This window comes from Silurus aristotelis (genome assembly GCF_946808225.1).
Source record: "Silurus aristotelis genome assembly, chromosome: 3".
Lineage (NCBI taxonomy): Eukaryota > Metazoa > Chordata > Actinopteri > Siluriformes > Siluridae > Silurus > Silurus aristotelis.
In genome coordinates, this window is record NC_139576.1 from 20,869,577 (window position 1) to 20,887,433 (window position 17,857).

At 37.6% G+C, this 17,857-nt stretch overlaps 1 protein-coding gene and 2 long non-coding RNA genes across 3 annotated transcripts; 2 read left to right on the forward strand and 1 right to left on the reverse strand.

The window, feature by feature from the left end:
* The first annotated feature begins 492 nt into the window (after positions 1-492).
* LOC310723550 lies at positions 493-4,638 on the forward strand. Its single transcript, XR_014532716.1, has 3 exons — positions 493-848; positions 919-2,481; positions 2,583-4,638. It is a non-coding gene; the product is annotated as an uncharacterized lncRNA (long non-coding RNA).
* Positions 4,639-5,694: 1,056 nt separating this feature from the next.
* On the reverse strand, positions 5,695-15,420 carry nfe2l2a (nfe2 like bZIP transcription factor 2a). Its single transcript, XM_083536733.1, has 5 exons — positions 15,207-15,420; positions 9,783-10,055; positions 8,544-8,639; positions 8,264-8,401; positions 5,695-7,342 (listed from the first exon to the last, which is right to left on the reverse strand). The coding sequence occupies exons 1-5, from the start codon at positions 15,246-15,248 to the stop codon at positions 6,131-6,133; spliced, it is 1,761 nt and encodes a 586-aa protein (XP_083392859.1). The 5' UTR covers positions 15,249-15,420; the 3' UTR covers positions 5,695-6,130.
* On the forward strand, positions 10,055-15,310 carry LOC310723552. Its single transcript, XR_014532718.1, has 4 exons — positions 10,055-12,610; positions 12,663-13,506; positions 13,756-14,190; positions 14,239-15,310. It is a non-coding gene; the product is annotated as an uncharacterized lncRNA (long non-coding RNA).
* Positions 15,421-17,857: the final 2,437 nt, after the last annotated feature.

Genomic DNA, 17,857 nt, shown 5'->3' on the forward strand with positions numbered 1-17,857 from the left:
ACTCCTTTGGAACCCAGAGTAAAATAGATCCTTGTTATCCAAATATTGCTATAAGAAAAAAGAAAAGGGACGAGTTGTTTGCTCTGAGTTGCGACCCGTGTCACTGAAGGAAGAGACCACGGTCCCAAAGAAATATGGTTTGCTGCAGCTTTCATTATTTCAATGCGGTACTTTGGCTCCTACTTCCCCTTTACATAAGGTTGGTATGGCTCGATCTGATCAATCGGCTGGTCAAAGCATTCCATGGGAATACTCTGAGATAACTGAATATCAGGTGTCTATGATTTAGAATTCTAGATTGTTAAACTATTGACAAGTTAAAAAAGAAACTAGATTAAGGGTATGGCATGGGACCCAACTTTTATATAAGTAGAGGTCAGGAAAGCAGCAGGTTACTTTGGGAAAGCCGGGACCTGCTAGTCAGAACATTAAAACTGATGACATAAAGAAAGACTGTTTACCACTAGCTACAAATGAAATTTATATCATTTTGTATGATATGGTTTTCAGTGATCTGTAGTCTGTTAGAATTAAACCTTCGATTTATAGCAATTTTATTATTAAAAAGTCAAAAATTAGCTGCCAACTATGGTATTCTTGTTGGTTACTGTAATGTTTTGGTTTCACAGCAAGTGATGCTTATCAGTTTCAAATGTAAATTTCTGTTAGTGGGTTTGTTCTGTCTTGCATTGTATTGGTGAAAAAAAAAGTTATAAGCAGTATAGATTTGTCAGATTGGAGGGCATGTAACATCCATTTGTACAAACAGAAGTCTAGATTGTTAAACTCTATTGGAAAGTGAAAAGAAACCAGATTAAGGGTACGGCATGGGACCCAGATTTATGATGGTAGCCCATAAAAGGAACAGTGGCAGGCTCTTCCCTCCGTAGTGCTAAGCCCAAGCACTACGGAGGGAAGGAGCCTGCCACTGTTCCTAGCAGTTAGGGTCTTCTCCATGGGCAAGACAGAACAACCCTTAAGCATCCCTTGCTAGGGTTAGTCCTATTCAAGTATTAATACATTCCTGTCTTCCTTTGGTAGAACCCTATTTCTTATCACTCAGTTGGGACCCGGAGTATAATAGATCCTTGTTATCCCAATATTGCTATACGAAACAAGAAAGGGGACGAGTTGCATGTTGTAAGTTGCGACCCTTGTCAGTGGAGAAAGAGACCCTGATCCAAAAGAAATAGGCTTTGTTGCAGTTTCCATTATTTAAACGCAGTACTTTAGCTCCTACTTCACCTATACAGAAAGTTGGTATGGCTCGAGTCAATCACTCGGCTGGTCAAAGCATGCCATGGGAATACTCTGAGATAACTGAATATCTAGCAGGTTACTGTGAGAAAGCAGGACCTGCTAGTTAAAGCCCTAAAAATGGAGACACAAAGAACTATTTCCACTAGTTACAATGAGCAAGGGTGTATCCAGATATTCATGTTAGTTTATGTACATTTAAAGGAATGTTCTTTGCTAGATTTTAACCCCTTCGTATTTTATTTTGTCTGTATATGGGAGAAAAAAGTGAAGGTGCTATAAAAAAATAATAATAATTTGAAATACCAAGTCATAGATCTTCTGTAAGCTTTTGAATTTAAAGTTCTTAAATTATTTTCTCTTTAGTCTATTAGATTTATAACTTCTATTTATAGCAATTTTGTTATTAAAAAGTCACAAACTAGTTGCCAACTATAGTATAATTTTTGGTTACTGTATTCTTGTGTTTGTTCTGTCGTGCATTGTATGAAAAATAAAGTTATAAGCAGTGTAGAATTGTCAGATTGAAGGGCATATAACAGATCCATTTGTACAAACAGAAGTCTAGTACTAAAGTGCTAAGAGGGCATGCATTATACTTTTTTCCTTTATTTGTAATTACGAGAAAACAACTCTCATAAGATCACAATAAAAGAAGAAGAAAAAGATTATAATGCATGACCATTTAGGACTTCCATAGTCTAGACGGTTGAACACTAGTGGAAGTGAAAAAGAAACCAGATTTAAATAAAATGTAGAAAATTCCCTAATCAAAGTTAAGTGCATCATTGAGTCTGGAAGAAAGTGCAGTTGTAAGTGTTTGTTGAATGTGTTCTAATGGAAGTGTAGCCAATGAACCCAGACACTTCAACACATTATGAGGTTAATATACATGTTGCTCACACATATATATGAGCAAAGGGGTATCGAGATCTAGCCAAAGGCCACCAAGCAGGTCTCAGTTGCCCAGTGTGGATGTAAGACAGAGCCTCAACTGGACCAGACAGCAAGTTGTGTCAGAAAAGAGGAGGAAGAAAAAACAAGGGAGCATCGAGAGCAAAGTCTGTGGAGCAAAGTCATCAGGTGTCACACCAGAAAGCTAGCATCTGTTTTTTTCCAATACTAGCCTAAGCGCCAAAAGCAGCTGACGCTAGTGAAGAAAGGCTAGCGAGTACCCGGACCCAAGAAGCGTGAAAGCCAATGCTAGCCAGCAAAGGAAGGGAAGTGAGTATGAGGGGTTTGAGACACAAGTGAAAGAGACCACAAAAGAAGAAACTTGCATGTCTTAGGACCAGGTAAGAGTAACCATTCTGCTTGATTTACAGATTGAAACTGAAGTGGCTGCTCAACAAATCTTGTATGACACGTTTTCAGCGAAAGGTCTGGATGGGTAAGATTAATTCCTCAAAATATGTGTGGACAATTTTGCAGTATCCTCCCATAGTCTCAGACAGACACCACTGAAGTTTCTAGACTTGTGGTACTTTATAGCTCAATCTGTTGATGCATATTTTTTTTCTCTTTTCACAAAGTTTCTTCACTTTTACTACATATCACAGAATGCATATACACACATATATTGATAGGGATTTAAATTGCACAAAGTTACACAATCTTTCCATTTAAAAATGTAATTTTTTTTTTCTTTGAAAAATTTTCTAATTTCAAACTTCATAGAAACTATTTATGAGAACAAGAATCATTGTATTTCATGTCCATACAGTACTTGCCAGGGAAGTTATTAATTTTACCCACAAAAGTAACAGAGCACTTCAACATTCAGGCCTATATGCATATAGAAGCTGAATTTTTACCTCAAATTTTTCAGATGAAGTATTTCATTGCAGCGTTGTTAAATGCTTTCTTGCTTTAACATACATTAGCTATTTTTCCAACTTACAAATAATGCAGTAGTGCCCTAAGATCATGACAGTGGAAAAAAAATAATAAGAACAGTAAATTGAGTGGAAAAAAGTTTGCAATAGCTGCATTTTATAACGGTTAGCTAGTAGCAGCCAAATAGCCACATTCTCTTCAAGTCCCAAACACTTAAATTTCTTTAAGGTAACTCAGTATCAGGCATCTTACTATTGCTATTAATTCTGAAGAAGGGATTGTTGATCATAGAGAATCGAACTTCATGGTTAGAGGTTTGTGGACACGTGTCCCTATCACACCCATATGTTCTTGTTGAACATTTTAGTTCACAATTTTTTTTTCTGGGAAGACTTTCTCTAGATTTTGGAGCATCCCTGTGGGCATAAATGAGGTCAGCCGTTATTGAGATCAGGCACAGATGTCAAGAGATGAGATCTGGAGCTCAGTCAGTGTTCTAGATTATTATGCCAAAAGACTCGAGTTCAGTGTGCTCCATGCAGAAGTTCGTTCACAAGTTGGCACAACATGTCTTTGTGCTGCATGCTATGCGCATTGTCACGATAGAACAGGTTTGGGCTTCTCAATTCCATTCAGTGGAAATTTTAATGTGATAGTATACAAGAATATTTTGCACAGTCCTATGCGTCGACTTTGTGGAAATAGAGTGGTAACTTTGTGGTAATCTATATCCAAATGGCAGTGGTGTACAGTAATAAAATGAATGGAATTGGTTACTGTACTTCATTAGCTTTTTCACTTCTCTGTACTTTACGGAATTATTTCAATTTGGGGAGACTTTTACTTTAACATTTCACGGTCAAATATCTTACTTTTTACTCAACAAGGTTTTGCGAAATTAGTCATTCCTTTTCATTTGAGTGGATAAAAACTTAGCTGGTCACGCATGCAGCACTCCAACGATCATGGTAGAATGAGCGCTCTGTATTGAACATGTTTTTATTACTGCTTAGTGGTATCTACTTAGCACAAACATACAGTTTAACAGCAAGCAGAACATTTTGAGAAAAAAGAAATGATTGAAGATACTCCTGACTCAAATCCGCTTTTTTTAATAAAGGTTTTGGGGGTTTATATTTTGAACAGATCTCAATCAGTGTGCTAACAGTAACATCTTTTTCACATAAATAAAGTCTTGTAATAAAAATGATAATAGGAACATTATAGCTAAAATAAATCATAGTACTTTGGATACTTGAGTGCATTTGAAGGCTAATACTTTTGTACTTTTTCTCAAGTGAAGGTTTAAAGGGAGCACTTTTATTGGAGTAATATCTCATTTATTTGGTTATGGGAGGATGTTTATTTGTTATTCAGGAGTAAATGTTTTTATAGATTTACATTTCAAGTTCAATTTTGCTCACATAATTCTGCAACACATACATACAACACCTACTACAAAGAGTACATTTTCTTTCTGCTACATTATTTAGATTTGAATGAATGTGAGTTGAAACTTTATTTTTAATAAAGATCTTTTATAAATATCTGAGTCCTTCTTTTGATAATGTTATGTCATGTACAACATGTTCCGTTCAAGTCTTTACCAATTATAGTTCTATGGTACTATTCTATGCAGCGTTGGAGTCAGAGTTTTGTGTCGTTGTTTCCAAAGCTAATGTTCCTAGCAGGTAATGTCCTTCTTAATGTCCTTCACAAACATAACTTTTACACAATATATTAGTATAGCATTCAACTACATTTTTGTATTATCTGGGTGAAGGTGTGTTCATTTTTAATTTGACACTGTGTCCTACATTTAACTGCAAAAGCGACTTGTGTGACATTCCTTAAGGAGTGAAAACATTCAGTCTGTGTTTGTGTATATAGTTCAAAAGAATTCCATTGTGACACTTTCATTAATTCTATGTTGCATAATCCTCAGTTTCATTGAAGAGCTATATAACCAACCAAAACCGAAATGTAAATTGTGTATTGTTTTTGGCTACAAATTTCCTTCGATTTCTTAAATTACAAGAGTTTAACTTGAACCAGAATAAACAAGATGTTACAAGCTCAAATAATCAAGTCATTATAAATCGGTTGTATTTGCATAACTCAAATTGTAATTAATCGCACGCAACAGTACATTAGCAAAAATTAATCAGTCAAGCATTAACACACTATTCTTTGTGTTAACACAAGTGATGTCCAAAGCACGTTCTTGAAGCAGCCACTCCTGTTTGTTCAGTTTCAGCTAATGACTTCTGAAGGGCTACTGTGGGCTGGACTTGAATCTTAAAGGCAGTGTTTGTAGGTGAAAGAGCCTGGTGGTGCAAACACTACAGATTGCAAGGTTCTGTGTTTATCCAACACATCTTAGAGCTCTCTTATTGTAGGTTTGAGTCTAACAATAGAAACCTGACAGATAAGGTGTTCTTTAGGCTGCCGGTTTAGGGCAGTTTGAACTTGTAGGTCTGGTTGTCATTTTACAGCCATGGTACACGCAAGGCATTGTTCTTAATGGTGTATTAATAACACTGTCACACTGTAAAAAATTTTTTGGTTTACTCACCCATAGTAAGGCACACAAAATAAAAATTCAAGTAAAACGAATGGTTTATTTTTTTCTTTTCTTTTTTTTATAAAGCTCTAAGAGATAACATTGCAAGAGAATTTTAAATTAAGATATAAAAACAGACTTTTCTGAGTGCCAGTGATCACAACACAATTAGTAGCATTCTAAAACGGTACAATACAGTATGTTGTTTGATATTCCAATAGCAAATAAAAGTATAAATGTATTTACAAACCATTAAGATAAAACATTCTCAGATAAAATATAAAGAAGTACAAAATATAGGAGATATTAAGAATATTAAGAAAGTAGAATAAAGCAAAAACTATATAATAGTTCTGCCGTCTTTGCTGCTAAAGATTAAGCAAAATATGCCTATAAAGTTTTTTTTTCTTCTTTTGCATAGTACTTAGCTAGAGAATTATGTAGTACCAAGAAAGAGAAGAAGCAGAAAAAGTGCTAGTTGCTCTTAACAAGAGTCTTTTTAATGCGAGGGACAAGGAAGACACTGCCGTCTGATGTCTGCTGTAGGGAGTAGTCGTTAGGGGAATAGGGCTTTCCTTGCTCATCTTTTAACATGCTAAACACCTCCAGGTACAGCGAACTGAGCTGCTGCTTCATCTCCTTTAGACTGCTGCTGTTTTTGCTCTTTTCCTTCTTTAGACGCTCCTTCTCCTCCTTTAGCGAGTCCAGTTCGTACTCCAGGCCCATGATATTCTCCATTTTGCGCTTGCGGCAGTTTTGCGCTGCCACTTTGTTCTTGCCGCGCCGGCGAATGTCACGCACGAGTGCGAGCTGTGCCTCGTTTAACTGGTGCTTGGCCATCATCTCGTTAAAGTCATCCACTGGCAGGTTGATGATCAGGTCCACAGTGAATGGGATCTGCAAGGCTCTTGCTCTCTCCTCGTCACGCGAGAGCCGTGCCTCTAAGCGCTTTCTCTGCTTGTCTTTGGTGAAGGGTGCCTTGGAATGCCCACTTGCCTCTGCCTCCTCCATCTTTGGTTGTTTAACATTCTTTTCTTGTGTCGCAGTAAAGCTGGATTGCTCTAGAAAAGACTGTTGATTGCCATCACTCTGGAAAAGCAGGGGAAACATCTCAGCGTAATCAGAATCCATGCTACCAGGACCACTCTCCATCTCGTCCATGTCTGAGTCACTGAATCCAGCAGAGCCGTCACCATGCAGGGACTTTCCAGGAGAGCTCATTTTCGGACTGGCATCAAGGGATAAACCGGAATCCGAATCTGGAAATTCAGCAATGTCTTCAGCTTTTTCTGTGCTAAAGTCTCCAGGAGACAGGCTATGCAGGTCCATGGGTTTTAGCAAAGGAACATCTGGGAGCTCATCCAGCTGCCCATCTGTCTTTCCTCCTTCACAAGGAAGCGATGCACTGTTCACTTTGGCCTCCAAATCTGGGTAGAATATGTTGCAGAATTCGTCTGGTTCAAAGCTTTTGTTTATTTCTGGGGTTTTCAGGCTCATCTGATTAACATTGCTGTAAGCCCCATCGTACGTGTTCATGAACTCGGGAGGGCACATGTCTTCAGTGCCAGTGGTGACATCACTTAATTTAGGCAGATACTGGCTGTAGTTGGACTCCGAGACATTGGCAGGCTGGGGTGTGTTTACGTATCCTGACATATCCAGGATCTCCTGAATGTTCAGGCAGTGCTAAAAAAAAAATTATATAAGGGACACAGTGTTACTTATATAAACTAAATCTAGCATTCTATCTGTGAGAACAAAGACAAACTGTTAAACTCCTAACAAACATTTCCAAAGGCTTCGTCCATGCGGTTCTGGGAACATAACACCAACATTATTACAGGATAAAGCAACAATTTAACCATGCTAAATGAAATAATTATGTCAAAAATAGGAAGCAAAACAACAAGTGAAGTAAACATTCTTGCAGCAGCCAGTCAACAGTATGAGGATAAAGGTGGGGTCATGTGGTTGCTCACTACAGTAACAGGCAGGTTGAGACCTCTTTAGTCCACATGAGGTGGAAACTAGATCACACAAGGATCTGCTAAATAGCAGACCTATAGCTGTTTTACTACATCTAACCAGAACAATAAGCTAAACACTTAGTGCCTAAACCGAACTGCTACCACTTGGGTCTTTAGCTCAATTCAGACAATTAACATGAGGATCTGCAGTAATATGGGTCTTTAAAGGTGCTACTCATTCATTTTATTTCTGCCCAGATCAGTAAGGTCAAGAGTTTTAGTCCACATTCTGTTTATTAGTGCTTTCAGACTGGACAAGCTAATGCTACATTGTGTACTGGAAAATGGTATTAGACCAATAAATACCATCTTCTTTGTTTTAGTTTTTTCATCTAGAAAAGGATTTAATACTTTGGCCACTAAATTGCTACTTTGGAAACATTTTAAACAGTTTGCTAGGAAATTAACCTGCTAAAGACTTGTTTATTAATAGCCATTTAATAGCCATAGACAATAATTTTCATAATCAATATGTCTAAGTATTTTATCTTTCATCACTTTGTAAAACGAATACTGCTTAATTATGACTTTTATCTCCGTCTCTAAAAAGAAATTCCAAAAAAAATATTTTGAGCCATACTTGGAGATCCATCCAGGTTTGGTCCATGGGTCCTGGCATCAAGGGATTCTGGGTAAGCATGGGTATTTCTCCAGGCATCATGAGCTGGCTGTTATCTGTGCAGGGAGGAATGGAGGGATCCAGACAAGGAGGAGCATGCTGAAAAGAAGAATCCATGAAGAGAGGCCATAAAGTCAGACATGTTCATAACGTGTTCATTTTTAAGTATGAAGTGACATCGAATGGCAACGTGGCTTTGTGGTGAGCATATGTGATATCAGGCTTTTAATCCTGTTTTTACCTCTGCTGGCTCCACTAGAGGAAACGTCTCTGCCAGCAGTTGCATGCACTCGTCAAATGACATGGCATCTCCATTCTCTTCCGTGAAATCAACATTCTGTATGCATAAAGCAGAAGATGTCTATATCAGACAGCTTTCACACCCATAGTATGAAACACATCACTAACTGCTGATATCTCACACTCTTGTCTCTGCTCAATTTCCTGATCAATAATTCAGCACTGAAACACTGTAGCATTAACACAGACCTAAATAAATATTATAGTAGGAAAGCTGTTATACAGAGGTGTTTCTCTGAAGCTGGAAACCATCTAATCTGAAACCTGAACCACCTGAGTTCCAGTAATTACACTATGGCAGCAGTAACCCAGCAACCAGGCAGCTGCCCCCGACTGGGTTAACAGGAGGGTGGGGTTTTCCTAGAACCAAATCATGGGGTGATTCGACGTGTATGTGTATCAGTAATATATCAGTGTGAACTTACTGTATGTTTGAAGGAATTACAAAATGATATATATTATGGTTTGTATTCAACTTTATGAGACGGATAAGCGCTTTGTGTAAAACACACACACATAAGACATACAATTATAGGTTTTGGTACCTATAAAAATTTATGAGACTGCTTTGAGACTGCTTTAATGAAGTGTTTTGTATTTTAAAATAAAAGGTTCAGGCCATTTTTCTTTTCCTTTTTCTATGGAAGTGTGTGTGTTTATTTTAGGTAAATTACATTTTAATTGAAATGTTTTTATTGATCAGCCACTAAAGAAGGAAAGAAAAAAAGACATTCTTTCAAATAAATCTGCAAATCAAATATATCTTCGGAATATATTTACAACTAAAAATATTTTGGGGACAAATGTATGCTATATTTTTCTTATTAGATGAATTTACATCAAATATTAGATCTGTATAAGAATTCTGGTTTAGGAAAAGAAAGGTTGAAATTGGTAGAAAATGTAGAGATTGGTAAAACAATTAATTAAAAATATTTGATTTATTGTTTATTTCATAATAGGAACCACTTGTCAGTAATATTTTTTACGCATGTCTTATAGAAGCACTGACACTGATATTTCAGAGAAGTATAGCCATATACTTTTTCACCATATTGATACTTTATCCTTACCTTGCCCAACCCTAATCTTAGTGATAAAACCATGGCTTTGTTAGCTTGCATCATAGGGTTATCTAAGTTTGTTGTGTGTGCGTGCGAGTGCAAATGTGTGTGTGTACCTGCGTGATCTCAGCAGGCACAGTGTTAGCCTGCGTCAACGTGTTGTTGGTAGGCGTGAGCCGAGGCACAAACTCTCCAGTCTCCTCGTCAAGCTGTAGCTGGGCAAGAAGTGCCTTCTCCTGCTCCCTCACTATCTGCTGCCTCTTTTCCTCCTCCAGCTCCTTCTGCCGCTGCAGCTGCACCTTCTTCTGCCTGTAGCTTAAGTCGAACACCTCTCTGCCTGCTCCTAGGTCAATATCCTGCCTCCACAGGATATCAATCAGATCCATATCCTACAGAGAAAGAGGGGGGAGAGAAACAACACCATTCAGCACCTTTCCACCACGCCCTGAAACACTCTGGGGATTTACGCTCAGTGTGTTCTTTTTTTTTTTTTTTTTTTTGCTTTGCAGTGAGCACGTAGCATGGCCAAACCCGCCTCACAACTCTGTTATCATGAATGCAATGGAGAGGACACAACCATGAATAATAGATGCTTGTCTCCTCTTTTCTCAGATCGTAGTTAACCCACCCACAACTCAAAAAAGTCTTAAAAAAAAAAAAAGTGAGTTTATCCTGTTCTGGTACCACATTTATGCAACTTGTGTTTATCTTGCCTGATCAACACTATATATACACAACACATTTAGCTGAGGGAGTATGTACTTATCTTTGATAGTAAAAAAAAAAACCCTGTAAAACATGCTGGCATTATGTTCCTCAACGTGTTTAACTTATGCATGAGCTGTATCTGTACGCTAAGCCAGCAGCGAGCCAAGTTAATCTGTATGTCATGTTATATTGTCGTGTACATGAACACAGTGTTAAAAGGGCAAAGACAGAAGGCCACTTGTGTGTCTTTCCTATCTAAGTTTGTTGAGGAAACCTTGATATATCAATATAACTAATGATCATGTCTTTCTCTGGTTTAAACTTGCCAAGGACCGGCCTGGAGTGGAAAGAAAAATCCCTACCAGCATATACAACAACATTTTAAAAGGCTGCATGCTAAAATGTATTTCTATTCTACGGTTCATATACAGTAAATCAAAGATGCATGCAATGGTTAAAGCTAAATGGCTAAACTTTGTTATGCTTAGGCAACTGAAATAAAATCTCATAGTTGGATTAAATAATTAGCCAAAGCAAGGCATTAAAAACCACATGTCCTTCTTTCAAAAACTGACGTGCACAATAGAAATACATGAGTGAAAAGTAAGCAGATGAGAGATAAGTCATCATATCATGATTGAATTCAGACAGCTCTTATCAGCCCTAAATTCAAGAATGTCCAAGAGATAAACATTTAGAAATTCTCTTTTCCTCCCCACCATTTTTTCAGTCCATTTATCTACAGAAAGGAAGCAGTGTAATCACTAGAGTATTGTGTAAAATCTGTGTAGGTCAGAGAATGATGCAGTAGCATGTGACTCTGCTTTCTGTTAAGGCTGTAACAAAATTTTACTTCCTTTATTTTTTGAACATTGATCACAAGGCCTGCCACCAGAGAAAAAAAAATAACAGGGACTATACAAAGAAGAAGTGAGTATGATTGGTGGGTTCTGGCCTACTTATAAAGAAACATGCTCGAAGGTAGAAGTGAAAACATAAAAAGCTTCAAGGAATGTATACAATTTACATAAAATTGGTTGATTTGAAAATACAAAAACAGAAAAAAAAAAAAAGAATGCAGTACTACTTCAAACCAAGCTTGAGAGTTAAACCAGGTGAATATGGATGTTAGATTTTTAATAATAGTTTTGGTCTGCAATGTTCATGTTTGTCTCTTAGCATGTTTTTATATTTTGGTCCCAACAAGATCAAAACTATCATATCTTTATGAAAACATTTGGCCTCTGCGAACTAAACAATTTTAGGACACATCCATGGGAACAGCTTTTTGTCTGTTTTTAATAAATTAACCAATGTGTTTGTGTGTGTTGTCAGCCGAGTCTGAACTCAGTGACCTCTGGATTATATTAAAGCCATCCCTGCACCTTTTACCCCAGAGACATAAACTAGCAGCAACAACCAGTGCTGTGAGTCTTCAATATATCATTAATCTGCTCAGGGCAGATACAATTTCCAGGCCCAGATTATAGCCATGGCAGGGTGGAGAGAGGATGGGCGTGATGAAATATCTAAACCTGAACTTAACAGTTACCTCTAACACACATACAAATTTCAATATCTCTCTCTCTCTCTCTGTCTTGGTATAACTGACACAATGGATGGAAGTATTAGTTTGTTTGACTTGGATGTTTCTATAGGTGGGAGTGTTTCTGTGGGAGGCTTTAATACTTTCATACCTTGCCACGGTGTCAAAGGGAAATGGCAATCCTTTGGAATAAAGGGTTATTATGTCATTAAAATGTAGGGTAAGGGTGGTTAAATGCCAAGCTTATTTATCTACTCAGCTGCCAATTTTCCATTCAACAATATTCTTTGGATTATACAAAGCCTAGAGATAATTGCTGGAACTTGATAACTTTACATAATCAAAACCTTGAAAGGTAAAATGAGGTTTGTAGAAGATAAAATTACTGTTACAACAAGTTTGTTTGTAAAAGATGCGCTCATGTCTATGTACAGTTTGTTAATAGTCCAGATGAGTTTACCTATTGAGAGTGTGTGCTAAAGTTCACAGATCATCAGGGGACACATTTTTCCTAATTAATGTTCAGTCTAAAATTTAACTGCTGAAAAGCATTGAAAATTATGAACATGCATCTTATAGCCAAAAATATTTTCTATTAAAAACATTAGCAGCATTGCCTTTTGAAGAAAATGGCCTAGAGGTTACTCACACAGGTCAGATGTTCACTGTGCATATTTGGTCATCTACAATGTATATACTAAATGCACTTTTTTTAGGGAATAAGTATGTAAAGAGAAAAGAGTCTTACTAACCCCAATACTAAAATATAGATTATGTTTAAGTTACTAAACTTTTTTTGTGTCTAGGTTGCAACTATAATTATATATTTCAGCCACAACATTCTTCTGAAGTTTTCTCAGTTTTTTAAACATTTGGAGATTTACTATAAATAGTTTATTTGAATATTTGTCTTTATAAATGGACTTTTTGTAGATTAGTTGGTTCATTTACGTGTAAATAGTATTTATTCTGAAAACTTACTCTGACAACAACAAACAGTAGCTGTCTAATTTCACATTCTATATGTCTACTTTCAACGACTACTACAGTATATTAAAAACCCTTGTACTGGACATGTAATAACAAAATCCTAAAAAATAAATGATGTGCATCCTCTTCTACCTAAGATAAAGTAAACATTCTGTGGTTGATGTAGTTAATAATTTAATTAGTGACTTATCTAGCTATGAAATTTATGTTCAGGTGTTTATGTCTCTGTCATATTTGACTAACGCAGGCTATTTGTTTTCACCAGATCCATCATAATTTTTTGGATTTCAGAGCTCCATATCATCTCCAAGTCAACCGTTAATAACCAGATTTTATAAGTGTATAAAAGCACAGAAAATAAAAACTCCAGCTCATGTGTTCATTCCCATATTCTTTTTAAGACTTAAAAAAAGGGAAGTGGTATTGCAGAAACAAGCAGGTTTCCAGGTAAAGGAAAGTGATTAGATATAATTTCCTCATTCGGTCATTTATTCGTTCAGAAGAACCGGTTTATCCTAGTGAAGGTCAAGTTGGATCCAGAGTCTCTGGTGGGAACATTGGTCCAAGACGTAATAAAAACTTGAAATAGGTTACAAGTCAAGTCAAGTCAAGTCAAGTTTATTTGTATAGCGCTTTTCACAACAGACATTGTCTCAAAGCAGCTTTACAGAAAACAACAGTGAAGGTGAATGGTGTGCGTTTGTCCCTGATGAGCAGCCGTGGCGACAGTGGCAAGGAAAAACTCCCTTAGATGATATGAGGAAAAAACCTTGAGAGGAACCAGACTCAAAGGGGAACCCATCCTCATATGGGTGACATCAAAAGTTTGGTCATAAATCTACAAGATAACAGACTGTCCTCTTCCTGGTCACAAGGTTGCCGCCATTTAGGGTAGATCTTTTATAACTTTACTGTACCTTTACTTAGGAATTCTATTCACATTTTCAGGTAAATTGTACATCCTAAAGGTACAAAAGATACCATGGGGTTACAACCTTAGAAACAAGGAAGAAGTCCCTTTATTTCTCAGTTTTCCCACACATCCATTCATTCTCAGGCGATTTCATTGCAGTTAATCCACCCACTGACATGGTTGTCAGGAGGCAGATGGAAACTTGCACAAACACAGGGAGAACATTTACTGAAACACAATCAGTAACCCGAGCTCACGAACATATCACTTCCTTTTTTTACCCCGATAATAAGGGAATTGAAAGACCAGTTGTTTTACTGTCTAAAACATTTTTTTTTCTATTAAAGCACAGAAAACAGATCTGCTTGCTGAACCTGTTCAGCACTTGTTTAATAATAGGTGTTTATTAAACAAGTGCTGAACCTGTTCAGCACTTGTTTAATAAACACCTATTATCCCACAATAAAAAGGCAGAACAGACACTATAGAAAGGTGGAGAGTCCTTATCACAGACTAACCTCACATTATTAGCATTATTCAAATAGTATGGTGACATGCTGGTTTAACAAAGATATGATAATGCGTTATATTGATTATTATTTTTTTTTTTACTCGAATATGGATGCCACCTTGTTGTGTGTGTGTGTGTGTGTGTGTGTATTGCACCTGGAGTACGTCAGAGCAAAGTGCCCCGGAACGACGAGAGGGGGGGTGAAGAACAGCGCCGCCGCAGATTGTGTAACACCAAGTGTAGAGCAAAGGCGAAGCTGCTGATAGGGGCAACTCGCACGCGATGGGGCTGAGAGAAGCGACACGACACCGATTTCTTCTCAAGTCGTAGACTCATGCGACATAAAGGAGCGATCGTTTAATGAAAGCTGTCCTTTTATAATGCTGGGACACACGGTGTGTATATGTGTGTGTGTGTGTGTGTTTGGCTCTACGGCCCGGCTTCCATGACTTGGCAGAATTTTCTTCAAGAGCGCAGAGACGCGCAGTATCAGAGACAACACAGGAAACGCCCCCCGATAGCGACTAAGAAAAAAAAAACAACGATCATATTTTAACCGTGAAGTCGATTATACAACTTTGACGCGTTCATTCATTTGCGTCTGTGGTTAGGCTAATTACGTAAACACGATGACACGTGAGCCGAGACTGATATTATCAATAAACCACAAAGAAGCCTGGCGGTGTCCAACTCGAGCCAGACAGCAAAAGTTCCCAACATTACACACTTCATACATACACCACCACCACCATCAGTTACCCGAAAGAGCACTGGTATCCTGACACATTTACCTCATTCGTAAGAAAATACAGAATACACGAATCAGATATTCTCTAATTCAGATGACAAAATAATGATGAAAAGATATTTACCTGTTGACTCGGGGGCACTTTAGGCAGCTCAAGCTCCATCATTTTAAATCGGATGTCTGCTTTTTACAGAGTAAATCCAGGTGGGCTATGAAAAAATTTTATTTCTTTCACTTAAAAAAAAATCAAAATAAAAAAAAACCCTTATTTAATGGTCGATGCGCTCTCAGCAAATAATGACGGAAGTACTGTCTGTGAAGTTATGAAAATTTACGGGAAGCCCCAGGCATTTGCTGGACCTGCCCCCAACCACCAGCAGCCAATCAGAATCGCTGCTTGGACTAAGGCGGTATCCGCCCCTTTTCCTACCTCCATACGCAACCAAAAGCAATCAGACTCGTTTCTACTGGGGCTTTTCGCCTTGTTGGACGTGTGGAAGCTATTATCTGAAGTGCACAATCGCTACAGTGTAAATGTGAAATGTAAAAAAAGTCAAAACTGATTTGGATAATTTGGGATCCTTTTTTTTTTGCAAATGCTTTTAAATCCCCAAGTCTGTTCTGTGCCTGACATTGACGTGTAAAGATTATTTATTCGTTTACATTGCTTCTACATTTACTTAAACATATAATATTATGTAACAGGAAATATCCAGTAATAGGGAAGCTGTTTTGGAATTAGAGGAACCGCTGAAATGTAAGAACAAGAAGTCGTCTAGCATTTCTGCCTGCATTGTTTGGGTCATAAAAACCCCCAGAAATATCGGATAAAAAAAAGTTGAATCAGACTTGTTCGTGCATTTGTATACTAAACTGCATTTTAAATTATTAAATATATATGATTGATTGGGATTCAACTGAGCTGTGAAGACGCAATGATAGCAAATATTTGCCATGAGGGCCTTGAAAATGATGTCCTAACCTGTGTGCTGATGAAACTCTGTCTATCAGCTTGCGCCCTCTACTGGCCACCTGCTCATTTGTCAAATTCAAATTGGGCTTAAAGTGCCACATATTGAATTTTGAGTTCCCTTTTCTTTATAAATAAGCCAAGACCTTAGTTTTAGGAACTATGAAAAACACTTTTGTTGCTGTTTGTCTGTTTTTTCCTAAGGGCTCTGCAGCGAGTGTATATTTTTTTTCCCTAATCTTCGAAAGTCCATCCATTTTACCATTAGTGAATATTATAACCTGCAATGGTGTATGCTCAACAAGTTTTAACATAACAATCCAATGAAAGGAAATGTCGCCCCTTAAGGTGCAGTTATTCTGTAGTCGTTTTAAAGATACACTACATTCATTGAATTATGTAAAAAAAAAAAAAAAAATCTCTCTCTCTCTCTCTCTCTCTCTCTCTCTCTCTCTCTCTCTCTCTCTCTCTCTCTCTCTCTCTATATATATATATATATATATATATATATATATATATATATATATATAAAATGGTAGTCTATACCAAATGTCTGAAAGTGTACTCCAAAGACTGCTGCAGCTCAATGCGTCTATTTTAATAGTTTCTCCAGGCTCACTGACACGTATCTGTGAAGAGCCTCACACTCTACCTACAGTCTACCCACTTCAGCCCAGTGTCTGACTGAAACCTACACCAAAAGCGAAACTTTTTTCCTTTCCCCCCCCTCTGCCTGAAGCGCGTTCGTGATTGCGCGCTCACGATTGGCAGCTCCACGTCGACATTCTTCCAGCTGTGTGCGCGACGCGGAAAGACACAGCGGCGGCGAGGCGCCCGAGCTTGAGCACTCGATCCGGATAAAGAAAAAGAAAAAGAATCAACGAATAAAAACCTCTGCGTCGGAGATGTACCCTAGTCATGCTTGTCATATCTAAAAAATTGTGTTTTCCCACCTTTTTTTGTTTTTGCATGCTTTGCATTTAGGCTCGTGCACAAAGTGCTGAGTTGCAGCTGTGAACTCCAGCAGGTACAGTATGTTCAACATTTTTCTCTCGTTTGATAAAAGTGAGGTACCTTGCACACACTATCTTCTCTTTTGTGCACACAACGGGGAGAAACCAACAATCCATAGTTTGAGCTTTATTTCGGTTGAAAGAAATCACTTCTTGCATGCAGATGTCATTCTCGTCAACTGCACTTCTTTAGTTGCTGCTTTCTCTCTCTCGCTCTCTTTCTCTCTCTAGGGGTTAATGTTTAGTTTTATACCAGTTACGCATTGTTTTTATATCAGTTAAGCGTAACTGTGTTTAGTAAACCAGTCCAGGATTAACCAGTTATTTGATTTTCATCACACAGTGATCTTATCCACAGCTCCAAATAGACACGTCAGCTGTTTTACCTTTCCCCCGCTATGACTGTTCACTTCACAACCTTGAAGCAAGCCTTGAAAGTAAACCTGGACCTTTCTCATGTCAAGCCACACTTTCATTCCCAAAAACTGCTTATTTTTATTTACATATAAAGACATTGTTTTCATGTACACTTATATAAATCCATATGGATCCATTGTGAACTTAACATGTGAGTGGGTAAAGAAAAAATTAATCTGTCAACTTTGTGCATTTCATCGTCTTTTCAATTCTGTAGAATTCTGTACAATTCTACATAATTCTTAAAATTCTGTACAGCCCCTTACCATCATGATAGGCCCTTCTCAACTCCGGTGCAGCCACATTATATGTACTAGCTTTGTTTTATCCTATTGATTATGAGAAGAACGGTTATTACAATGTAATAAAGGTGCT